We start from the raw sequence: 27,814 nt of genomic DNA, 5'->3' as shown, positions 1-27,814 counted from the left end.
TAGGCTTTAGGGAGTGTTTAGTTGTTGGGAAGTCCTTCCAAACACTTGACGCCATCTGCGCAAATTTGAAGAAAATTGGCTCAGTCGTTTTTGAATTTAGACGAAATAAATTAAAAAAAAAAAAGAAATTTAAAAAAAAATTCTTTTGCAATAGTCATCAACTGAGTGATATTTCCATAAAATAAATTTCTGACAAATTTGTTCTACTATGGGTTGCCCAAAAAGTTATTGCGGATTTTTTAAAAGAAACCTTAGAATGAACTTTAATCAAATATACTTTTTTTACACTTTTTTTCTAAAGCAAGCTAAAAGTAACAGCTGATAACTGACAGAAGAAAGAATGCAATTACAGAGTCACAAGCTGTGCAAAAATTTGTCAACGCCGACTATATGAAAAATCCGCAATTACTTTTTGGGCAACCCAATAAAATAAAATTCTGAGAAAATTGTTGAGAATGCTGTCAGTTTAAATAAAATATGTTGAGAAAAAATTCTGAATTGTTTTTTCGTGGTGTTGGGTAGAAGAAATCTGCTCCATACAGTACCCATACATGAGACCATTAGTCTAATCATTTCTCAATCAAACATCTTTCGGCAGTCAATAGTTGCCTTATCTCGAGTCTAGCGCTATGCTTTCATATCCTTTGCCTAACTTCCATGTGTTTGCCAGGTATTTTCGTTAAGGTGATAATATTGTCAAATCGATAAGTAATTTAGGCCCAAAATTCTAACTGATGCCTTTTTTTTGGTCTTTTCGGAAAATGTTTATGAATGAAAATTTAGGAAGAAAGTAAGGCATCAGGCCATAACGTGGACGGACTATGGTTTTTGATGTGTCGTAACATTCATAGTGATAATTCTAATGGAATAGGGCGATAGAGTTTCAAAAAAAAAAACCTTTTTTTCTGTGCCTCTCTTCCTTCCTTTGCAGGGGCTGTTGTTGTTCCTGTTGTCCTTTTTTTTTGCCCAAACTGCCTCTTGTCTCTTTGTGTGACACATTTTTAATTGACTGCCTTTACTGTTGTTGTTTTTTGTTGTTGTTGTTGTTGACCCTGCCAAGATCTTGCCATTTGCGTGCAAGAATTGTAAGGAATTTTGACGCCACTTTAGCGATGAGGATCTTACTTAACTGCTCATAAAGATAATGGATCTTTCAGCTTTTATTTTAGTTTAGTTTGTCGTTATTGTTTTTTGTTTCCTTTTTTCTTTCGTAGTGATGAGCAGGCTCTTGCATTTCCAGTTTAGGCCTTTTGTTTCTTGTTATTCACCTTTTTTTTTTTTTTTTTTTTCTTCAATTCCAAGTTGCTATCAGCCTTACTGTCCTGCTGATGGTTAAATTGATTTGCGTTTTTATTTGCCTGACTCTTATTTGCTCTTGTTGTTGCTTTCGCCTCTCTTAAGTAAGCATTTTATTATTGATTTATAGTTTTATGATGGTACTTTTCGACTTAATGTTTGAATTTGGTTGATTTTATTTTTTGGCTGGCCATGACTCACTTAAAAACAAAGGGTTGTGAAATGATGATAAAACGATTGCAAAGAAAATTTGCAACAAAATTAGTTAATTTAGTGCTTTTCCTTATACACTTCTGCGCATTTTCCAGAAAAATGTTAAAAGTTCGCAAATCTTGTCTACAATAAGATATGAGAATACTTTTCTAGTCATTTAATTTGTTAAACATTGAAATTTTAAACTGCGGTATTTGAAGGTAACCAGGTTCAGTGTTCGGTTCGAAATGTGTTCATTCACCGTAACGTTGCGTCCAACAGCATCTTTGAAAAAATACGGTCCAATGATTCCACCAGCGTACAAACCACACCAAACAGTGCATTTTTCGGGATGCATGGGCAGTTCTTGAACGGCTTCTGGTTGCTCTTCACTCCAAATGCGGCAATTTTGCTTATTTACGTAGCCATTAAAAAAAAAAAATGAGCCTCATCGCTGAACGGTGAATGAACACATTTCGAACCGAACACTGATTTTGGTAATAAAATTCAATGATTTGCAAGCGTTGCTCGTTAGTAAGTCTATTCATGATGAAATGTCAAAGCATACTGAGCATCTTTCTCTTTGACACCATGTCTGAAATCCCACGTGATCTGTCAAATACTAATGCATGAAAATCCTAACCTCAAAAAAATCACCCTTTAAATCATCGTGACAATCAATGTACATTTTATTTAGCTAAATATCTACAGGCTATGGCGTTATGATGGTCAGACAGATACAAGGAATTCTTAGAACCTATCTCATAGAAATGTTTTCCTCAAAATCGCAAAAAAGTTTGCTAAAACTTTAGTTTTTATACCCTTCACCATAGGATGGGGGATATACTAATTTCGTCATTCTGTTTGTAACACCTCGAAATATGCTTCTCAGTCTCCATAAAGTATATATATTCTTGATCGTCATGCCATTTTAAGTCGATCTAGTCATGTCCGCCCCTCCGTCCGTCTGTCCGGCTGTCGAAAGCACGCCAACTTTCGAAGGAGTAAAGCTAGCTGCTTGAAAATTTGCACAAATATTGTTATTTGTGTAGGTCAGTTGGGATTGTAAATGGGCCCAATCGGCCCATCTTTTGATATAGCTGCCATATAAACCGATCTTGGGTCTTGACTTCTTGAGCCTCTAGAGGTCGCAATTCTCATCCGATTTTACTGAATTTTTGTACATGGTGTTTTGGTATCACTTTCAACAACTGTACTCAGTATGATTCAAATCGGTTCATAATCTGGTATAATTGTCATATAAACCGATCTGGAATCTTGACTTCTTGAGCCTCTAGAGAGCGCAATTATTATCCGATTTGGCAGATATTTTGTACAATGGCTTCTCTCATGACTTTCAACATACGTGTCTAATATGGTTTGAGTCGATCAATAGCTTGATACAGCTCCCATATAAACCTATCTCCCGATTTTGCTTCTTGAGCCCCTACAAGACCCAAAATCTTATTCGAATGAACTGAAATATTACACAGTGAATTGTACAATGTTCTGCATTCATTTATGTTCAGAATCGGACTATAACTTGATATAGCTCCAATAGCATAACAGTTCTTATTCAATATTCTTTGTATGCCTAAAAAGAGATACCGCGCATAGAACTCGACAAATGCGATCCATGGTGGAGGGTATATAAGATTCGGCCCGGCAGAACTTAGCACGCTCTTACATGTTTACCACTACTACCACCACAACTGTCATACAGGGTATTATAACTAAGTGCATTTGTTTGTAACAGCCAGGAAGAGAGAAAGACCCATTGATCAGTATACCGATCGACTCACAATCACTTTCTGAATCGATTTAGCTGTGTCCGCCTGTCCATGTTAATTTGCAGTAATAAGTCGATTCCACATACGAATGGTACAATCGAAAAATGAATTTTCTCGGTAATGCATGATTTGTCGACTGGCCAATCAATTACAAACGGGTGTGAGTTCCTGGCAAGTTTTGTATTCCTGGTGAACATCCTAACGTCTGGGATAGGAAGACGAATATCCACACGTCATGAAAATAACGATAGAGCAACACAACGCTACCCTCAATTCGTCGATGTTCAAGAGAAGCAATAGAGTTGGATACCATACTGTCCCCAATCAACACCATAGCTCTCCGTTGAACACGGTAAAGTAGCTCCAAGGATGATTTTGGAGCTCCTGTCCATATATGAGAGTTATATTCCATCCTCGGCCTAATGTAGGTAGTTTAGATATTTAGAAGATCAAAGAGGTGAAATATTTCTTGCACCGCTTAAGAAAGCCCAAACACTTGAATGCTTCTTTCGACACTTCGAATACGTGTTTTGACCAACGGACATCACATTGTATCTTCATTCCCAGAACATCATGTGCTTCTGAGTGCTTGATATCTACACCGTCGATAGATATCGCCGATTGTAGTGGATCAGTGAATCGCTTGTGAGACAAGAAACAGCACTGGGTCTTCTGTGCGTTAAAGTCTACTTTGTTCATTCTATCCCAGTCGGAAATGGCAACAACAAATCCTGGGAGAGCGTCTCATCCATAATGCGCCTCCTGTCCACAATTTCTTGAGGACTGGGCCTATGATCGAAAGAATATTACTGACATAGACTACTGTCATCGGCAAATGAGTAAATTGGATTCTAAGTCTAAGCCAATAGATGGTCAATGACAATAAGAACAAGTAAAAGCGTGCTAAGTTCGGCCGGGCCGAATCTTATATACCCTCCACCATGGATCGCATTTGTCGAGTTCTTTTCCCGGCATCTCTTCTAAGGCTAAAAAGGATATAAGAAAAGAGTTGCTCTGCTATTAAAACGATATCAAGATATGGTCCGGTTCGAACCACAATTAAATTATATGTTGGAGACCTGTGTAAAATTTCAGCCAATTCGTATAAGAATTGCGCCCATTGGGGCTCACGAAGTAAAATAGAGAGAAAGATTTATATGGGATCTGTATCGGGCTATAGACCGATTCAGAACATAATAAACACGTTTGTTGATGGTCATGAGAGGATCCGTCGTACAAAATTTCAGCCATATCGGATAATAATTGCGACCTCTAGGGGTCAAGAAGTCAAAATCCCGGACGGACGGACAGACGGACGGACGGACAGACGGACGGACATGGCTAGATCGACATAAAATGTCACGACGATCAAGAATATATATACTTTATGGGGTCTCAGACGAATATTTCGAGTAGTTACAAACAGAATGACGAAATTAGTATACCCCCCATCTTATGGTGGAGGGTATAAAAAGGGAAGGGGAAGGAGAGAGCTCTGCGGATTGGATGAGAACGACTCGAATAGTGCGATCTCTGAGAAAGCTCTAAATAAATCGAACGAAGCCATTACCGACACCAAATGCTAGAAGCTTTGATAGTAGTGCATCGTGCCAGATCCTGCCAAATGCCTTGGAGATATTCAAAGCCATAAACTTACTCTCACCAAACTGGTGGATAAAGCGACTCCAACGTTCCGACACCAAATGCCATGAGGTCGCCGCTAGAGCGATTTCTGCAGAATCCATACTGTTGGTTGTTAAGAAGGCCATTACCACAAGATAGTGATCAACCATACTCTCCATAACCTTGGAGAGAGCGGAGCATATCGCAATTGGCCGGTAATTCGCCTCACCCTTCTTTGGTTTTGGCTGAACGTTCGCAACCTTCCAACGCGCTGGGAAAACACCCGCATGGTAAGCAAGATTGAAAAGGTAGCGTAGTGAACGAGCAAGCGTCAAAGAACACTTACAAAGGACACGTGTTGATATACCGTTCGGGCCCACGGATTTAATAACGTGGAGATCCGCAAGGACCCTTTTAACTCCACGTGTTCGAAAGAATATCAGAGGCATCGAACTAAGTACACTACCAATCATGGGGAGTGATTGATTGCTAAGGGTCAAGGAAGAATTTCTTGCAAACATTTCAGCCAGTAGATTAGCCTTATCAACCGGGTCAGTGATTACCTGATCATCCTTAACAACAGTTGGGATTGCCTTTTACACTTTTTACGAATGACCAACAGCTCTTGCTTCTCCTCGGAGAAGCAATAACTTTGGCACAAAGACGCTGTTCGTAAAGAAATTTTTCATGTCTAAGTACTCTGGCCCACAAAGTTCTTGCCTGTTTGCGCAGCATTTCGGTATTGACATTTTTGTGTAGACGCCAAGTCCTGAATGCATACTCTTTTGATCTGACAGCATCTCTGCATGCCCGGTTAAACCAAATTTTATCCTTGGATTTAACCTTAGTCGGTTAGGTCGGTTCTTAGTCGGAATGAACGATCTCATTCCTATTAATATTACTTCCAGCACCATTTCGGCAGCAGCGTTTACGTCACCGTTTAGAAAACAAAGTTTCTAATTAAAATGCTGGAAAATTCGTTGAGCTCAGCCCAGCGGGCGTATACAAAATTTGACCGCTTCGGGACCAGGGAAGAGGCGAAGAACAGAATATGAAAAGGATGCCGAAATGTGATTGGAATTACCAAGAGGCGCAAGGACATAAACTTCATACTTCTCATCTTCATATATTACTGAAGAAAGCTCACTCCTTTAGAATTTAGCAGCATATTGAAGGTTCTCTGAACTTTTAAAACAATTCATTGTACATTAAATGAATAAGTATAAAATGTTTGTTAGATTACCAATCTGACGTCCTATGAGCATATGATATAGTTGAAGTATTATAACCATTCCTCAAGTACCTTGCAAAACATCAAATTCTCAAAGTATCATTGATTATCATCAACAACGATTTGTAAAAACTAAAAGTAATACTCAATACTCAAGCAGAGGGTGCGATGAGTATTGAAATTGAAAGTTTTGCACGGATAAGATACAGTTTGTTGTTTATTATTTTGAATATGGAGGAGGAGCGAGCATTCATATCACAAGTCTGGGGATGAGGTGAGTGGGTTGCGTTGGGGGGGGGGGGGGGGGCTTCTACATATGTAGATAAAACCTTAACTCACGTGAGATAAGTTGAAAATATCAAATCAGTAAAACACAGAAATGATACAATATCAACGCATTGCCGCATGCACGTTTTACAGTTTTTTTTTTTTTTTGTTTTTCCTATGGTTGGTTACTTCGTCCGTCTGTCGGCTGGAGGCCACATGCTTGGTGTGGTAGGTTATTTGGTTGCTGGCGCTGGTTCTTAAAGATACCAAAGCGAAACAATCTACCAAGCAAGCAATCAGCCAACCAGGCTATTGTTATTATTTACAGATCGATAACCCTAGAGAAGATAAAGACAGATAGGCAGACAGATAATGTTGATAAACAATCACACACAATTGTTTACTTGGTAACTTTTGTTTTTGTTGAAAACATATATATAACAAACTACCTTATTATTATTATTTACAAATTCCCAGTGGCCAGTGGTTTGGGCTGATTGAATGGTTAGCAGGTTGACTGACATTGCGGTTTGACTACCAACAGCTACCGGATTATTTGTTTGGTAATTTGAAAAGTTTGAGTATTATTCTCTCAAAAGGAGCAATGACTTCGATAGCTGCTCATCTTGAGATTACCGATAAACTCTACACACAATCAAGCATTACTATCGATACAATACAACAATCTATCATTTATTATACAAAAATTGTTTACAAATATTTTTTTTTTGTATAACAAATTTCTTGTTGTTATTCTCCTCTTATCTTAGTTATCTTTTCAAATTCTAATACAGAAAATTCCTTATACCATCACTTGTCTACCTTCATATAATCGGTGTTGCATTTTGTTTGTGCTATCGAAATGATATCATTTTCTTGGAAAATGATAAACTGATGATTATAAATAAATAACACATTGTCACTTGTCAGACAATTTGTGTAAAATAATTGGGAATTCCATAACATAATCGATTTTCTTGTATTTATAGAATAAACTCCTAACGTGCATGTGGAAAAATTTATTTAAACAATTAATCATAATGTTTGGCAAGGTAAAACAACGCAAATTTTGGACAATTATTTGGAAAGGAAATGAGTCACTGTAGACAATTGTGATTTGAGTGAATCGATTTCAGGGAAATATTAAAAAATGATTGAAGTTATCGATTCTTAAGCAAACAAATCTCCTCCGACAGGTAGACGGTCACGAATGTCGTGTTTAACGTAGATGCCTGCCATCACGGCCCAAACCTGCGAGACCTAAGGGTGAAGACAATGCTTCTACCAACGCCCCCACATGTGGTAACCCACACATGAGCACCAATTTGATCCCACGTATTTGGACGTGTTCACCTCCTTGGTTAGGAACGGAGCACTACCTAAAACTCGGTTAAAAACGCAACTCCACGTCGAGGTTATGCTCTACCCGCGATTTGGGTACAAACCACAGCCATCACGTTGCTTCCGACTGGGGCCTCACCATTGCCAGGCTGGAACCGAAGTTCCAGGGGCTCATGATACCTGTGGTACCAGATTAAAGCCTCCGATCAGACTTCGTAGCCAGTTGAACCCTAACAGTTCCGAACTGGTCACCTGGAAGAAATGAATCGACCTATGCCGACCTTAAGCCAGCATACAAAAGTAAGCACCAAAACAACATACAACAGGACGATATACACAAACACAAACAGGACACGGCAGCCCGCACGGGCTACGCCACACATATCTGCTTCAACATGGGACTCACAACCAAGGCGGCAATTTTCGGGATGTCCGAACACAAGCACAAAAGCTACGGGAGCCAACGATGGTCAAACGCCGTTACATCAACATGGGCCAGGCCATGTCATGTGCAGCACCAAATCACTCGGTCGCGCCAGTACAGCAACACCTCGTAATGGATAACTAGCGTGTATTCATCCCTCCACTAAGTCTTGTCCGTCTCCTAAGAAATACTTCCCGGGAAAAGGTGGCCAGCCTTGCAACAGTCATCTCGTCTTCAAGGGCCCTACTGAAATCCCACACTGCCTCGATAATCCCTATCGCGCCTAAATCTCTAATGTCTGCATAGTACGGGCATTCCGTCAGTACATGCCTCCAGTCCTCAGATCTCCCACAGTCGCACAGATCAGTCGCGGACAAATTCCTCTGATGCAAAAATATTGGGTTGCCCAAAAAGTAATTGCGGATTTTTCATATAGTCGGCGTTGACAAATTTTTTCACAGCTTGTGACTCTGTAATTGCATTCTTTCTTCTGTCAGTTATCAGCTGTTACTTTTAGCTTGCTTTAGAAAAAAAGTGTAAAAAAGTATATTTGATTAAAGTTCATTCTAAGTTTTATTAAAAATGCATTTACTTTCTTTTAAAAAATCCGCAATTACTTTTTGTGCAACCCAATACATTAAAGGCACCATGCCCCGTCAGTATGAAGCCCAGACTTAGGCCGAAGCCAAAGTCCGGGCGGTCTCGTACGAACGTCGCGTCACGTATAAATTCGTAAGTCACCCGACCATTGTCACTGTTCGTCCATTTAGTTCTCCACCTATCATCAAGACGCTCCAAAAGGAGTACCTTGAGCCACCTAACATCCCCATCTGCAAGCTCAGAAGCGAAGAAGAAGAAGCACACAGGCAAGCAAGCCAGCATTACCACCCTCTGATAAGAGAGGATATTCTTTCGCCCTAAGACTGTCGCAGCAATTTCGTGCCATACAGGCGCTCCATAAGTTGCGCAAGCAACAAATAGACCACCATATATGGACCGAACAGCGCTACGACTAAGACCCCAATCGCTTCTCAGAACACGCTTAACCATACCGGCTAATCCAGTCATCTTCTCCTTCATGCGAACCAAATGGACCAGGAAACCCATTCTCTCCGAAACAGTCACTACCAGAAACCAGATGCCCTTGAGCAACATTGTCACGGTTTTGTCCTCCGCGACGTCAACACCAACACGATCGCTCCATTCGTGCACAATGCCAAGCCATGGCAAGCTCACCGCGAGTTTCCAGAGCAAGTCTGGAATATCATTCAACCAGCATAAGCAGGTCATCCACATATGCCCTGATTTTGAAGGACTCAGCGATACGAACCAGCAAGGGATCTATTATGAGGTTCCATATATATGGAGCACAAATGGACCCCTGAGGGCAGCCACGCTGAATATCCTTCCAAACCGTATCGCTAGCACCAACCACGCAAGCTCTTCTATCACAGAAGAAACTACCCCAGAGAAAAAGCTCCCGACAACCTATTGCGCCTAACCTCGTGAGTACACTAAGCCATGAAAGGTAATCAAACGCCCACGATGGCGATTCTCATGACCAAGCGAGTGCTGGGTCATTTTCGAGAACCACATCGGGCAGGTTGCGTTGGCGTCTAAACTTATGATGAACGGATTGCTACTCGCGAGTAGTAGCACCGTATATATATATCCAAGATAGGGCTCCAAGTCGGTACAGATTTGCATATAGCTGCCAAACCTATCGTTATAAGGTTTGCGGCCCATAAAAGCCGCATTTATTATCCGATGACGCCGAAATTTGGGACAGTGCGTTGTGTTAGGCCCTTCGACATTCTTCTTTAATTTGGCTTAGATCGGTTCAGATTTTTTTTTAAGGTTTCGGGGCCATAAAAGGCGCATTTATTGTCCGATTTCGACGAAATTTGGGACAGTGAGTTGTGTTAGGCCCTTTGACATTCTTATTCAAATCGGTTCAGATTTGGATATAGCTGCCATATAGGCCGATCTATCGATTTAAGGTTTCGGGGCCATAAAATACGCATTTATTGTCCGGTTTCGACGAAATTTGGGACAGTGAGTTGAGTTAGGCCCTTCGATATTTTTCTGTAACTTGGTCCACATTTGTATATAGCTGTCATATAGACCGATATCTCGATTTAAAGTCTTGGCCCCATAAAAGGCCCATTTGGAAATTGCAAGGTCACATGGCCTTAACAATCGGCTATAAATCTTCTCAATACTCATTAAAATGAGAGTAGTACACCTTCTTTTCCTTAATGCGATATTCGTGGCAAATGCTGTAATTTTAAGAAATTTGAAATAGGGAAATGGAGGAGACGAATAGTGTATGTGCCGAAACATATTAAAATGTGCTTTAATCTATTAGCCTTTATGAACTAATAGAGTTTGCAAATGCGAATTACAAACTTGTCCTTGAACTTGCATTTAGGAACAGGGGCCGGAATATGGAGTTTGCTATGGACACTTAAGTACAACGTCCACCATGACCGATATTTAGAAGAATTCTTTCTTTCGATGAACTTTTATCTTTAAGAATGCTTTCTTTCGTTGAACTTTTATCTTTACTTTTTCAACAATTGCTCTTGCTCTAATTTAATGTCACTCAAGAAGAACACTTTGTCAATATTTTTGACAAATTAAAAAGAAGTGCATAATGTCGACATATCTTAAACGTCATTCTACTTTATAATTAAAAAAAAAAAAAACCAACCAAAGCTCTGAACATGTTGGTAAACATTGTAAAGAAAATGTTGGTTAAACATTTGCCATGAATGTCAGAATACAACAAAGCAAACGATGAAATGAGAAAAATACATCACAAAGGCCTACATAGACGATACATAAAACCATATGCAGTCAAAACTCAATGAAGTCAAGAATTACAAACTTGTTGAAAAGACACACCAAACTCATTTAACAAGAGAAGAACAAGTAAAGTCACTGTTATGTTTAAACTAGGTGTACGTGTTCAAGAGGGAAATGCAATAGGGCCCCACAATGATAATATGACGCATGAACACTCAACTGAGTGAAATACCAATATGACAATTTCCTCTTGCTCTAGAATAGTTTTCTGGCTTTAAACATTGTAGTGCTGGTGTTGTTGACACATTTGTAGTGTTGATGTTGGCTTCATATGTAAAGCTTTGCTTTTTGGCGGCACATTTTTTTGGGTGCCATAAAAAATAAAGGAAAAAAAACTGAAAACCCAAGCAATGACGTTTTGATTTTAAGGTTGTTGTTATAGTTAGTGTTTTTTGTTGTTGTTGTGTTTATAATGATTGTTTGTAAATGTTTTTTTTTTTTTTTTTGAAGAGGAGAGAAGAACTGTCTTTGATCTCATACCGCTTGAAATAAAATTATGATGTCAATTTGCTGCACTCTACTTTCAGCTGGGGGAATTGATTTTTGTCAGAGAATTTTTTACCATAAGGTGTTTCAAATCGTCGATCAAAATTAGATTTTGATTTGTATAAATTTTGAAAATAGAGCAAAATTAGTACGAAAATAAATGATTAACAATTAAAATAAAAAAAAATTAATCATTTCCACAAAGATAAATATAGAAATAAATTCACGTATATTTTTTAAAGTATATAAAGGTATATAATTATAATTTTCTTCTTTTATTTGGTCATAAAATTATTTCATTTTGTTGTTGGGTTCATACAGCTTAGACCAATAGTCTTTATTTTTGTGCTTCTATTTCAAATAGAAAAGAAAAACAAAAGAGTTTTAGAGGTGGTGTTTTAAGTGTATTTGCAGCGGGCTGCAATGATCACGATTTCACGTCCTTTGCCAGAGGGCTCATCAGATTGTTGTGCCACCCAAAGATTACATGCTTCCACCTACTCACAAATTAGTTAGCAGTGAAATAATTGCCGTTTGTATGGGCCTAAGACTGTAAATCCGATCTAGATCATACTCGGCACGAATGCCGGATGTACTTTTCTCCACCCTAGTCTAATCCACCATACTGCACTCTACTTTACTCTACTCTTCTCTGCTGTACTCTACTCAACAAAACTAAAATCTAATCTAATCTACTCTTCTCCACTCTATTCTTCTTTTCTCTACTCTACTGCACTCTACTCTTCACTACTCCAATATTCTCTTCTTTACTCTAACCCACTGTACTCTACTCTACTTTACTCCACTTAAATACTGTACTCGACTAACTCAACTCAATTCAACTCTACTCTAAATTTCTCGACTCTACTCTACGCTACTCTCCTGTACTCTATTCTACTCTACTCCACTCCACTCTACTCCACTCCACTCTACTCTACTCTACTCAATTTTAATCTCCTCTACGCTACTCTACTGCACTCTGCTCCACCTTTTACTTTACTCTACCTTACTGTATTCTAATCTACCTTATTGTACTCTACTCTAATCTACTCCACCCTACTCTACTCCATCCTACTCTAATCCATCCTACTCTACTCTACCTTACTGTACTCTACTTTGATCGATTCTACTGTTCTATATTCTGCTTTGCTCTACTCTACTCTTCTGTACTCTAATAAACACACTCAACAATATTATACTCTACTCTACTTTAATCGCCTCTACTCTACTTTACCCTTCTCCACTTTAACCTACTCTTCTTTACTCTATCCTACTGTACTCTACTCAACTTTACTCAACTCAACCGAACTCTATTCTACTTCACTCTACTCTACACTACTCTACTCTACTCTACTCTACTCTACTCTACTCTACTCTACTCTACTCTACTCTACTCTACTCTACTCTACTCTACTCTACTCTACTCTACTCTACTCTACTCTACTCTACTCTACTCTACTCTACTCTACTCTACTCTACTCTACTCTACTCTACTCTACTCTACTCTACTCTTATCCACTCTACTGTGGTCTTTCTTCTACTTCTCTTTCTACCAACTTCTAATTTTTCTCCTATTGATTCCCTTATTTCTGCTCCTACTTCAACTCATACGAGGGCTGCAACTAGGCAACTCCAAGTTTGCCAGGTGCAATCTGAAATTTCTATTGGATTGTTTGATAGTTTCTAGATAATCGCACTCTGAATTGACGTACGATAATCTTTTGTGTTGTTTTCAGTGACTTGAGAAAATAAATTTGACAAAAAAAGAAATTATTTCGTGATTATTTTTGTGCGACTATTTTTCACAACTTAATCGTCATCATCAATGAAAAACCATCCATAATGAATTCAGTTGTGGCAGACGCTTGTTCAGAGGTGAATTCCGTGAAGATCGTCCAAAAACGCCCGTTATACCAGAGAACATTGATACAGTGCGTGAACTTAGGGGGAACTTAGGGGGAGATAGGGATTTCCTTGGGCATCTTTTTCACCAGCATGAACACCTTACCGTAATAAAGATTTGTTCTCATTGAATTCCGCACAATTTGCGAATCACTCAAAACATGGCTCTTGTCGATTAGTGAGAAAAATGTTAAAAAAACGATCACGGTGCTTCGAAATACATTTACAAGACCGTCACAGGTGGCGAATCGTGGATCTATGCATACGAGCCCAAAACAACAACCGGCCATGTGGTTATTCTAAGACTGACCTAATCTTATTAATATTGTTCATCGAACATACATTTCGGAGCATATGGGTAGCCCGTTTCTTCGATAAAACTGGTCATGTGGTGACAATTCTGCTGGAGCAAGTTGGGAGGTCAATTCTGACTGCTACACCGCAATTTGATTGTCTGAAATCTTGGGAGAAATTCGAAAACGAACAAGAGGAGGCAACAACTGTTATTCACTATGACAATGCGAGTTCTCATATATCGGCTCAAAGCAGCTTCTTTTTGACAGATTCAAACATCGTACGGTCATTCGACGTACAGCGCTGACTGGGCACTCAATAACTTCTATTATTCGCGCACATTAAGTAAAAATGCTTGGTCAATGACTTAAGACGCCAGTAGATGCTTTTGAAGTGTTCAATAACCATGTTTTATAGCTTAACCCAAATGGGAAGGGTAGAAGTGCTTAAACTATTGTTTTTAGCGAATGCAAAAGTGTATATTAATTTTGATGAAGAATGTTTTGAAAAACATTAAACCGTTTTTAAAAAAGTTGGCATTTCATTATTAGAACAGAAACGTATAAAACAGCCCTCTAATTTCAGGTCCTCATACTTCCACTTCGACTTTTACTTCTGCTGTTTCTACTCCTACTTTTACTTCTATTTCTACTTCTGTTCCTTTTGCTCCCCAACTTCGACTCCTACTTCTATTCCTTCTTCTACTCTTACTTTAACGACTTTTCTCCAACTTTTACTCATACTCATACTTCTATACATGCTAACACTTCGACTTTTTCTACGTGTACTTCTAATCATAATTTTTCTCCCATCTCAATTCCTAGTTTTATTTCTACATTTACTCCTAATTCTACTCCTACTTCTATTCCTACACTTACTACTTCTATTCCTGCTCTCCTTCTTTTTCTACTTTACCTCAACTCCTACTCCTACTCCTTCTCCTACTCCTACTCCTACTCCTACTCTTACTCTTACTCCTACTCCTACTCCTACTCCTACTCATACTCCTACTCCTACTCCTGCTCCTACCCCTACTCCTACTCCTACTCCTACTCCTACTCCTACTCCTACTCCTACTCCTACTCCTACTCCTTACTCCTACTCCTACTCCTTACTCCTACTCCTATTCCTACTCCTACTCCTACTTCTACTCTTACTCCTACTCCTACTCCTACTCCTACTCCTACTCCTACTCCTACTCCTACTCCTACTCCTACTCCTACTCCTACTCCTACTCCTACTCCTACTCCTACTCCTACTCCTACTCCTACTCCTACTCCTACTCCTACTTCTACTTCTACTCCTACTCCTACTCCTACTCCTACTCCTACTCCTACTACTTCTCCTACTCCTACTCCTACTCCTACTCCTAGTCTTACTTCTAGTCTTACTCCTACTTCTACTTCTACTTCTACTTCTACTTCTACTTCTACTTCTACTTCTACTTCTACTTCTACTTCTACTTCTACTTCTACTTCTACTTCTACTTCTACTTCTACTTCTACTTCTACTTCTACTTCTACTTCTACTTCTACTTCTACTTCTACTTCTACTTCTACTTCTACTCCTACTTCTACTTCTACTTCTACTCCTACTCCTACTCCTACTCCTACTCCTACTCCTACTCCTACTCCTACTCCTACTCCTACTCCTACTCCTACTTCTACTTCTACTCCTACTCCTACTCCTACTCCTACTCCTACTCCTACTCCTACTCCTACTCCTACTACTTCTCCTACTCCTACTCCTACTCCTACTCCTAGTCTTACTTCTAGTCTTACTCCTACTTCTACTTCTACTTCTACTTCTACTTCTACTCCTACTCCTACTCCTACTCCTACTCCTACTACTTCTCCTACTCCTACTCCTACTCCTACTCCTAGTCTTACTTCTAGTCTTACTCCTACTTCTACTTCTACTTCTACTTCTACTTCTACTTCTACTCCTACTCCTACTCCTACTTCTACTTCTACTCCTACTCCTACTCCTACTCCTACTCCTACTACTTCTCCTACTACTTCTCCTACTCCTACTCCTAGTCTTACTTCTAGTCTTACTCCTACTTCTACTTCTACTTCTACTTCTACTTCTACTTCGACTTCTACTACTACTTCTACTTCTACTTCTACTTCTACTTCTACTTCTACTTCTACTTCTACTCCTACTCCTACTCCTACTCCTACTCCTACTCCTACTCCTACTCCTACTCCTACCCCTACCCCTACTCCTACTCCTACTCCTTACTCCTACTCCTACTCCTACTCCTTACTCCTACTCCTACTCCTACTCCTACTCCTACTCCTACTCCTAATCCTACTCCTACTCCTACTCCTTACTCCTACTCCTACTCCTACTCCTACTTCTACTCCTACGCCTACTCCTACTCCTACTCCTACTCCTACTCCTACTCCTACTCCTACTCCTTACTCCTACTCCTACTCCTTACTCCTACTCCTATTCCTATTCCTACTCCTACTCCTACTTCTACTCTTACTCCTACTCCTACTCCTACTCCTACTCCTACTCCTACTCCTACTCCTACTCCTACTCCTACTCCTACTCCTACTCCTACTCCTACTCCTACTCCTACTCCTACTCCTACTCCTACTCCTACTCCTACTCCTACTCCTACTCCTACTCCTACTCCTACTCCTACTCCTACTCCTACTCCTACTCCTACTCCTACTCCTACTCCTACTCCTACTCCTACTCCTACTACTTCTCCTACTCCTACTCCTACTCCTTACTCCTACTCCTACTCCTTACTCCTACTCCTATTCCTACTCCTACTCCTACTTCTACTCTTACTCCTACTCCTACTCCTACTCCTACTCCTACTCCTACTCCTACTCCTACTCCTACTCCTACTCCTACTCCTACTCCTACTCCTACTCCTACTCCTACTCCTACTCCTACTCCTACTCCTACTCCTACTCCTACTCCTACTCCTACTCCTACTCCTACTCCTACTTCTACTTCTACTCCTACTCCTACTCCTACTCCTACTCCTACTACTTCTCCTACTCCTACTCCTACTCCTAGTCTTACTTCTAGTCTTACTCCTACTTCTACTTCTACTTCTACTTCTACTTCTACTTCTACTTCTACTTCTACTTCTACTTCTACTTCTACTTCTACTTCTACTACTACTCCTACTCCTACTCCTACTCCTACTCCTACTCCTACTCCTACTCCTACTTCTACTTCTACTCCTACTCCTACTCCTACTCCTACTCCTACTACTTCTCCTACTACTTCTCCTACTCCTACTCCTAGTCTTACTTCTAGTCTTACTCCTACTTCTACTTCTACTTCGACTTCTACTACTACTTCTACTTCTACTTCTACTTCTACTTCTACTTCTACTTCTACTTCTACTTCTACTTCTACTTCTACTCCTACTCCTACTCCTACTCCTACTCCTACTCCTACTCCTACTCCTACTCCTACTCCTACTCCTACCCCTACCCCTACTCCTACTCCTACTCCTACTCCTTACTCCTACTCCTTACTCCTACTCCTACTCCTACTCCTACTCCTAATCCTACTCCTACTCCTACTCCTACTCCTACTCCTACTCCTACTCCTACTCCTACTCCTACTCCTACTCCTACTCCTACTCCTACTCCTACTCCTACTCCTACTCCTACTCCTACTTCTACTTCTACTCCTACTCCTACTCCTACTCCTACTCCTACTACTTCTCCTACTCCTACTCCTACTCCTAGTCTTACTTCTAGTCTTACTCCTACTTCTACTTCTACTTCTACTTCTACTTCTACTTCTACTTCTACTTCTACTCCTACTTCTACTCCTACTCCTACTCCTACTCCTACTCCTACACCTACTCCTACTCCTACTCCTACTCCTAGTCTTATTCCTACTCCTACTCCTACTCCTACTCCTACTCCTACTCCTACTCCTACTCCTACTCCTACTCCTACTCCTACTCCTACTCCTACCCCTACTCCTACTCCTACTCCTACTCCTACTCCTACCCCTACTCCTACTCCTACTCCTACTCCTACTCCTACTTCTACTTCTACTCCTACTCCTACTCCTACTCCTACTCCTACTTCTACTTCTACTTCTACTTCTACTTCTACTCCTACTCCTACTCCTACTTCTACTCCTAATCCTACTCCCACTCCTAATCCTACTCCAACTCCTATTTCCTTTTTTTACTCCTTCTTAAGTTAGAGAAGCCCATGCGTTATTGTTGATTATCAATATGCCTCAATTTTATATCATGGCCTTTCCCAACAAATGTAGGGCATTTAGCATGTCATTATTGCTCCATATTAATGCTCTTGCATGCGTATTTTCACACTTTTCTCTACCATAGGTTTTTTATAGGTTTGTTTGCCATATTTGCTCAAGAGTACACGATTTGAAAGGAAATGTGTAGAAATTTCAATGTTATTGAAACGTCTATGTCATAGCCATTGAAGAATTTTACATGTCCGGCCTTTATACCGGAACTTGCAAAAGGTTCGTCAGACCCAGGAGAGAGCGCCTCAAGTTCTCTTTAAGACAAACAGTGTTTCATCAATGGAAGAGCTTATCTTTGGCAAAAGCCTCAAAACTAAATTCATTATGCATACACTTTTCATTGCAGATGGAACCGCAAGCGCAACAGCAACAATTACAACATCACCAGCAACAGCAACAACAACAGCAGCAGCAGCAGCAGCAACAGCAACATCAATTGCAAACTATGGAAAAACATCATCCGCAAATGTTAAGTAAAATTAAAACGGAAACAAATGGCCAAGAGCATATGAATCATACGAATTCGCCCACAACATTGGAAAAGCAAAATCAAGCTGCTGACAATGCACAGCATCAGCAGCAGCAACAACAACAACAAACCCAACCTCAATCTTTAACCACGAGTGCCAATCATAATCAGCATACACAACATCAGCCCCCAGCAAACACTACGCAGCAGCAACAACAACAACCACAGTCTTCAACCCCCAATTCCCAACAACAGCAACAAAATACTCCCACAATAATACACACTCAACAAACACAACCCCTTAATGCGGTCATACAAAACCAAAGTAGTCAACAGCAAACAGTGGGGCATCCTGGACCAGAGAACTTTGTGCCCATACACAGGTCAACACAGCGCCGAATACTGACCACCAATGGCGAGTTGTAAGTCACGAAGTGTTTCCTATAGAGAGCCAATTTTTGATTTGATTCTTTTTCTTTTCATAGAGTCAGCGAACATCGTGACCCTGAACAACCAGAGGCTGTCAACGAATATCAACGTATGCATTCACCCATTGACTATGTGCAAATGGCTCCACGCAACGATGAACATCAACATCCAACGGGCGCTACCATTTACACCTATGCCACCAATGAAAATGGCCAACACATTATATGTGCCTCCGGCTCTCCCACGGGCACCATTAAACTGGAAACCATTGACAAGGATCAGGTGGCCGGTGAGGCAGCTCAGCAACAACAGCATCTGCAGCATCATCAACAGTGTCCCACACCGAACAGCAGTTACACTGAACCCCTGGTGGTCTCCACCTCAGCGTTGCATCATCAAAATCCCCATAATCTATCAAGTTCCGCCACACACACGCTGCCGCATCCGGCCCACATAGGCTCATCGCTACGATTTGAGGATGATCCTCGCTATAGCTCCAATGCACTCAGTGACAATGGTAATGGCCCCCCGCCTTTATACTATGATCCCACTGTGGGTGGAGATCCTGCTGCCACCCATGGCAATGAAAGTAAAACTTTCACCGACTTGGGTAATGCCCATTATCTGAATTTCTCCTCCAGCTCATCATACCAATTGACCCAGAATAATACGGTCTACAGTGTGACCACTGCGCCCAATCAACTGATATCGAATAAGGATCCCAATTTCAGTTTGATACGCCAACCAGTACAATACCAGTCAATGGGTCTATACGATACGGTTAACACTTCGGTGCCTGAACAGACGCTGTGGCCAGCTTCCGGAGTGGAATATTCCAATATGGGCTTTGTAAGTATATAATATGATTTATGAGTCGAGGGAAAATTTCATACTGAAACTTTAACTAACATTAATTTGTACACCCTCCACCATAGGACGGGGGAACACTTATTTCGTCACACTAATTAACCCCTCGAAATATACGTCTAAGACCCCATAAAGTATATATATTCTTGATCGTCATGTCAATGGTTTCATTTTAAGCCGATCTAGCCATGTCCGTCCGTCCGTCTCTCTGTCGAAAGCATGCTAACTTTCGGAGGAGTAAAGCGAGGCGCTTGAAATACTTTTATTTAGTGTAGGTCGGTTGGGATTGTGAATGGGCCAAATCGGTGCATGTTTTGATATATCTGCCATATAAACCGATCTTTGGTCTTGACTTCTTCAGCCGCTAGAGGGGGAAATTCCCGTCTGATTTGACTGAAATGTTGGTATTTCCGTATCACTTCCAACAACTGTTCTAAGTATAGTTCAAATCGGTCCATAACCTTATATAGGTGCCATATAAACCGATCTGGGGTCTTGACTTCTTCAGCTTTTAATAGGGGCAATTCTTATCCGATTTAGCTGAAATTTTGCGCGTGGTGTTTTGGGGTATCATTTGACACAACTGTCCTAAATATGATTCAAATCGGTTCATAACCTGGTATAGCTGCTATATAAACCGATTTTGGACCTAAACTTCTTGAGCCGCTGGAAGGCGCAATTCTCATCTTATTAGACTGAAATTTTGCATGAGGTGTTTTCTTATGACTTCCAACAACTGTGCTAAATATGGCGCAAATCGGTATATATTCTGATATAGCTGCCACATAAACCGATCTGGAATCTTGACTTTTTGAGCCTCTAGAGGGCGCAATTGTCATCCGACTTGGCAGAAATTTTGTACAACGGCTTCTCTCATGACTTTCAGCATACGTGTCCAATATGGTCTGAATCGATCTATAGCTTGATATAACTCCCATATAAACCGATCTCACGATTTGACTTCTTGAGCCCCTGGAAACCTCAATTTTCAATAACCTGATATAGCGCCCATATAAATATAGCTGTCATATAAACCGATTTGACTTCTTGAGCCCTTGGAGGCGTCAATTTTCATCCGATTTGGCTAAAATTTTGCACATACTGTTCTGTTGTAGTTTCCAACGACTGTGCTAAGTTCGATCCAAATCGGTCAATAACCTGATATTGCGCCCATATAAACCGATCTCCCGATTTGACTTCTTGAGTCCCTGGAAGCCTCAAAGTTCATCCGATTTGGCTAAAATTTTGTACACAGTTTTCTGTTACGACTTTCAACAACTGTGCCAAGTACGGTTCAAATCCGTCAATAACCTGATATAGCTCCCATATAAACCGATCTCCCGATTTCACTTCTTGAGCCCCTGGAAGCCTTAATTTTAATCCGATTTGGCTAAAATCTTGCATATAGTGTTATGTTTTAATTTTCTACAACTGTGCTAAGTTCGATCCAAATCGGTCAATAACCTGATATTGCGCCCATATAAACCGATCTCCTGATTTGACTTCTTGAGTCCCTGAAAGCCTCAAAGTTCAACCGATTTGGCTAAAATTTTGCACATAGTGTTCTGTTGTAGTTTCCTACGACTGTGCCAAGTACGGTCCAAATCGGTTTATAACCTGATATAGCTCCCATATAAACCGATCTCCCGATTTCACTTCTTGAGCCCCTGGAAGCCTCAATCTTCATCCGATTTGGCTAAAATCTTGCATATAGTGTTATGTTTTAATTTTCTACAACTGTGCTAAGTTCGATCCGAATCGGTCAATAACCTAATATTGCTCCCATATAAACCGATCTCCCGATTTGACTTTTTGAGTCCCTGGAAGCCTCAAAGTTCATCCGATTTGGCTGAAATTTTGTTCTGTTGCAACTTTCAACAACTTTGCCAAGTTCGGTCCGAATCGGTCTACAACCTGATATAACTCTTATATAAACCGATATCCCGATTTCACTTCTCGAGCCCCTGAGAGCCTCAATTTTCATCCGATTTGCTGTGTTCCGTTATGACTTTCTACAACTGTGTTCAGTGCGGTTTAAATCAATCAAGAACAAAATATAGCTTCCATATAAACCGATCTCCCGATTTGACTTCTTGAGCCCTTACAAGCCGCGTTTTTTTCGATTTGGCTGAAATTTTGCATATAGTGTTCTGTTATGACTTAAAACAACTGCGCCAAGTACGGTCCAATTCGGTCTATAACTAGATATAGCTCCCATATTATAGCAGAATCTATGGTGGTGGGTTCCCAAGATTCGGCCCGACCGAATTTATTCTTAACAAAATAGAAAATAAAATTTTGACAAAATAGCTACAAAGAAAAACTTTTAATTTTCAATAAAATTGTTTTTTTCATAGCCATCATTAGCTTTTTAAAATCTATACCATCATTCATTACCATCAAAAGTTCCACATATTGGCACAACACTCATCCAAATTTAAATTTTTTTAATCTGATTTTTTCCAATATATTGACCTCGAACCCCCTTTTCGACAACCAAAAACCACTTTGCACCATCTGCATTGCACCTACACACAATCATCGATATATGATTCATGTCCATGATTCTAATGTATAGAATTATCATCAGCAGGTGGTTGAAGAGTACACTCCTAGTAATTTACCAACTTCTTGGTCACCAGCGGCATCAATTAGTACCTATGACCCCGGCTTGCCTCCTCCACCATTTGCCGAAGTTAAATGCGAACAATGCGGCTCAGGGCTGGGCCGTAAGGGCAACGAATTCTTTTGTCCAAGCTGCACTACGCCAGCCTATCGCCCCATGCGCATGAATCAAAGACAAAGCAAACCAAAGACAGCAGCCACCAATAATGCCAATAATCGTCGTACCGGCGTTACCTGTGCCAATTGCACCACAAACTCTACAACGCTATGGCGAAGAAATAATGAAGGCAATCCCGTGTGCAATGCCTGTGGTCTCTATTTCAAGCTGCACAATATGAACCGGCCCTTATCGATGAAAAAGGAGGGCATACAGAAGCGCAAACGTAAGCCAAAGAATAATGGGGGCCAAATGAGACCGATGTCAAGTAAGTTTTGGTTTGGATTTTGGCGAAAGCTTTAGCTTTTTTCGTTTTAAAATACTTAATTACCTATTATTTGAAGGTCTTCCTCCTGTGAATGGGACACTTATGATGTCCAGTGGTACTCTGTATCCCTCGCAAGTCACTCCTATTGGTTTGCAAATAAATGCTCAAGCGCCAAGTCATAGCGATCTGCAGGATATGACAACGGGTGGCCCACGTTCAGTGCCGATTGGTAATACTGAAATTACTTTGAATATGTCACGCCCCCATGTCACCTCGGATAGTCATTCGCCGTACAGTAATCCGCCCTCACAAAGTGAATCGCCACAGTTACCTAGTGCACAGAATTTTAAGTGAGTATGCAACTTCTTCAATTCTACATTACCAGCGAAAATGTTACATTAAAGTACAGGTAGGATGGCAAGATCTGTGGTAGGTAGAAATTCCCCATCTCAAACGAATGTAAATTGGGAGTACATAAAAAATCCAGGAAGGACCGGAGGGTATTGGAAATATTGTTGAAGAAATGGGTTCTCTCGATGTGTCTCTCTCTCTGGCAAGGAATACCAGAATGCAAAAGGATAGCAAGTTATGATTGCGTGGCCCGTTGGGCATAAAATTCTTAGAAAGGACTTAGAAAGGAAAATTTGCCACCCATCCCCCCAGGATTTTAAAAATTAAATTGTTTTCGACAAAATTTGCTAATTTTATTGCTATTCAAAGGGTTTAACTCCAAAGCCTTCAGGATCACATAGACTTTCGACTGAAAGATGCTAACCAGTCCAGAAGCCTTTAATATTCCAAGGAATTCCATGAAGATTCCAACTCCGTGGCCCTCATCCATGTTAGTCCCAAATCTGTTTACAGAAGTTCCTGTTAAAGAAGGGATACCTTGACTAGAGACCCAAGTTTCCGCTCGCAAGTCTGGACTCTTAGTCATATACACAGGGTCATATTTACAGAGGATCAGGCGGATCAGTCCTAATGGTCTTTTATGCAGGCACCTGCCGTGAATATAATGCTTCTACAAACGACCTCATACAAAACCGAAGCTAGCTTGTGTACCGATTCGATCCCACGTTGTTTGGATATGATTTCCCCAATGGTTATAAGCGAAGCATCATCTAAAACTCCTTCTGACCTCTGGGTCACGGCAATCGGTTGATAACAAGGCAACACCACACCGAGCAAAAATTGCCCTTCCTGCGTTTTAAAGGTGCAAACGACAGCCACTACGCTGATCCCAAATCCTGCCTTACCATAGTCAGGCTGGAGACAAAATTCCAGGGGTTGACACTGGAAGGCTCTAGGGTCTCCTGACTCCCGAGGAACCGCCACAAATACCTATGCTCATGTGAAGGTATATCACTTATTCTCTATTTTCTCTTTGTCTAATATTTGGACATTTCGTAAGACTGCACTTCCACGTGCTGTGCTGAGGCAGTGATTTCTTTGTTTTTCTTTTCGTTTCTGCTCAGCCTGATTCTGCGAGTGGACACTATTTGCATACTTCCCCTTCATTTTCCCCACATCCCAGCTAACAAAAATTTCCGATTTTGGTCCGATCTCGGTCCTTCAATCGGATGAACCATCCGATGTCTTACCGACATCTTAACTAAAAATGAGAGAAGTGATTGTCATGTTGTCGGAACAACAACAACGGCCATATCGTACCGAGGTCGGAGCAAAATTCCAGGGAAATTCTTATGGAAAATTTTATGTTATACCGAATTAGTAACTACATCGAAAAATTAATCGATCTGAACCATATACGACACGGATGTCGAAAAGCCTAACATAAGTCACTGTGTCAAATTTCAGTGAAATCGGATTATAAATGCACCTTTTATGGGGCCAAAACCTTAAATCCAGAGATCGGTCTATATGGCAGCTATATCCAAATCTGGACCAAACTGAACCAAATTGAAGAAGAATGTCGAAGGGCCTAATTTCCCAATTTTCAGCAACAACGGACAATAAATGCGCCTTTTATGAGCCCAAAACCTTAAATCGAGAGATCGGTTTATATGGCAGCAATATCTTAATCTGGACCGATTTGGGCCTCATTGAACACGAATGTCGATGGTCCTAACACAACTCATTGTGCCAAACCCTTAAATCGAGAGATTGTTCTATATGGCAGCTATATCCAAGTCTGGACCGATCTGTGCCATATTGCTGATGCGTTTCGAGGGGCATAACTTAACTCATTGTCCTAAATTTCGGCGACATCGGACAAGTAATGTGCCTTTTATGGGCCCAAAGCCTTGAATCGAGAGATCGGTCTATATGGCAGCTATATTCAAATCTGAACCGATCTAGGCCAAATAAAAGAAGAATATCGAAGGGCCTAACATAACTCGCTGTCCCAAATTTTGGCAAAATTGGACAATAAGGCGCCTTTTATGGGCCCAAAGCCTTGAATCGAGAGATCGGTCTATATGGCAGTTATGTCCAAATCTAAACCGATCTGGGCCAAATTGAAGAAGGATGCCGAAGGTCCTAACACAACTCATTGTCCCAAATTTCAGCAAAATCGGACAATAAATATGGGCCTAAGACCCTAAATCGGCGGATCGGTCTATATGGGGGCTATATCAAGATATAGTCCGTTATAGCCCATCTTCGAACTTAACCTGCATATGGACAAAAAAAGAATCTGTGCAAAGTTTCAGCTCACTATATCTATTTTTAAAGACTGTAGCGCGATTTCAACAGACAGACGGACGGACATGGCTAGATCCTCTTAGATTTGTACGCTGATCAAGAATATATATACTTTATAGGGTTGGAAACGGATATTTCGATGTGTTGCAAAAATGAATATACCCCAATCCTTAGGTGGTGGGTATAAAAATAAGCATTTAGCAACGAAATTAAATAAAAGCAATATTAAAATATATTTTTGTTGAAATACATGGGCTTTCTTGTCTTCGTAGAAGCAACACCGCATTTATGATTTGAGTCTATGTGATGTATTGATGCAGTGTTTGTGGTGTTTCCAAGCGTTGGTGCACGAAACATGAAAATCAATGTAAGAGTATTCAAACGATCTCTACTCATATCAGTGTGTACAACATAACACTCATATCAAGGTGTTCAACACACATGCTAACACCGTATTTTTATGTTTATACCACCAATCAGAAAAGTACCACCGCTTGCAGTATGAGTATTCAAGCGATCGCCACTCATATCAGTCTGTGCAACATAACACTGCATTAATTTCGGTGATTATAGGTACTAATACCGCATATTTATGAGTATACCGCAAATTAGAAAAATACCACAGATTGCTGCTTCTCTGATATGCATCTACCTATTTTATTTCTTTAGTGTTCTTTATTTTATTTTTTTTTTTGCTTTCCCAGAGTGCCCTCCATTGATGCACCTCGAACAACTCCAAGCAGTGAAATACCTACCAGCGTCATTACACGCACTGGCTTACCGGAACGATCAACGAATAATTAGTGCATAAGTCGCTATGCTTGTATATATAATAACCTTAGAAAGCAACCAGAACCAAGTTGTATAGTTTTAATAGGAATAAAACCAAAAACTTTTCGTTACATTTTATACCTTGAATTGGAAAAATATTAAGGCAGCTAGTTAATCCAAAGTAATTTTTAATTATTAAACAAAAAAACATTGAATTTTGTAAATGATGATTTTTGAGAAATTCGCAGAGAAAATAATGTCTTGATAGAAGGAACAATATAACTAGAGATTGACGCCGGTATTCACAGAACTTAATGGAGATTTTAAGTAGATTTATTTGACAGTTCTAAAAAGGAAATCTGTCAGCTACTCTTACAGCTGATGAATATTCAATACATTTCTACTAACCATTTCTTAGTTGTTGTAACTTAACGTATCGTCAGCTTTAAAACACTTTCTATTCTTAGGTGTTGTAACGTAACGTATCGTTAGCTTTAAAACACTTTCTATTCTTAGGTGTTGTAACGTAACGTATCGTTATTTGTAAAACCCTTTCTATTCTTAGGTGTTGTAACGTAACGTATCGTTATTTTTAAAACACTTGCTATCGCTCGGTGTTGTAACGTAACGTTTCGTTAGCCTTAAACCACTTTCTATTGTTAGGTGCTGTAACGTAACGTATCGTGAGCTTTAAACACATTGTATTCCCAAAATAATAAGACCTCTTATGGAAATCTTAATGATGACAGTGTCAATAGGTATGCAAATTTTAATTCTGAAAATTTATAGAAAGAGCACAAGTTTCTAAAATAATTTTATTAGCATTAACAATTATTCTTTTCTATTTTATTTATAAGTTTGTGACATAATAGCCATTACATAAAACCAAATATTTTAACTAAAAACAATTATTTGTATAGAAACAAACCAAGATTGATGCATTTTACATAACCATGTAAACATTAGTTAAACAAGACACTACTATTAATTTAAAATTTTTATATACAAATAGAAAGAAAACAAAGACAAAAGACAAAAATAATTTATATGAAAAACAAATTATTTAAAATAATTTGTTAAATATACTTTTAGATAAAATTTATTTCGAGAATAATGAAAACATATTTTTATTATACTTGGTATTGTAACAATAGAGTAGATTTATTAGTTATCTATCGCACAAAATTTTAATTGTATAAATTCAGAGATTACCAAATACTTAAATATACAAAATTCAAAATAAATGAATATTAAGTCTAAATGAATTAAAATTTTTAGTCGGAAGATAGCTGAATATACAGGTTGAACTAAATATAGCTTGATCTTCGCTAAATCGGACAAGGATGTTTGAGACATTAAACAACATGAGAGCTATATTCAAATATGGTCCGGTATGGCTAGTTCAACAACTTAAACATAGGAACAAAACAAGTTTATGTACAATATCCTTGATGATAAGTAACCGCTGAGTGGAGCAGATGCTCAAAGAAAAATATCAGTATCTCGGAATAGGTACTATAAGTGTGGGTGCCTTAACATCTATAGTCGAGGGTAATGTTTCAAGCTCACAACCAGTCA

General features: G+C 39.8%; 1 protein-coding gene across 5 annotated transcripts in view; it reads left to right on the top strand.

Annotated features, from left to right (window-relative positions):
- Nucleotides 1-27,237, top strand: part of LOC106081105 (GATA-binding factor 3) — a 40,847-nt gene extending 13,610 nt beyond the window's left edge. For 2 of the 5 annotated variants that reach the window (XM_059363755.1, XM_013242837.2), the window contains 5 exons: nt 18,333-18,877; nt 18,941-19,733; nt 22,330-22,801; nt 22,878-23,151; nt 26,170-27,237. In XM_059363755.1, coding sequence (XP_059219738.1) covers nt 18,333-18,877; nt 18,941-19,733; nt 22,330-22,801; nt 22,878-23,151; nt 26,170-26,269 — 2,184 coding nt within the window. In that variant the 3' untranslated portion in view covers nt 26,270-27,237. Of the gene's footprint in view, nt 1-18,091; nt 18,206-18,332; nt 18,878-18,940; nt 19,734-22,329; nt 22,802-22,877; nt 23,152-26,169 lie in introns of those variants that run through there. The other 3 variants (XM_059363758.1, XM_059363757.1, XM_059363756.1) reach the window with 3 other exon arrangements.
- The last annotated feature ends 577 nt before the right edge of the window (nt 27,238-27,814 follow it).

Source organism: Stomoxys calcitrans, chromosome 2, assembly GCF_963082655.1.
Source record: "Stomoxys calcitrans chromosome 2, idStoCalc2.1, whole genome shotgun sequence".
Classification (NCBI taxonomy): domain Eukaryota; kingdom Metazoa; phylum Arthropoda; class Insecta; order Diptera; family Muscidae; genus Stomoxys; species Stomoxys calcitrans.
This window is presented reverse-complemented; position numbering and strand designations above follow the sequence as displayed.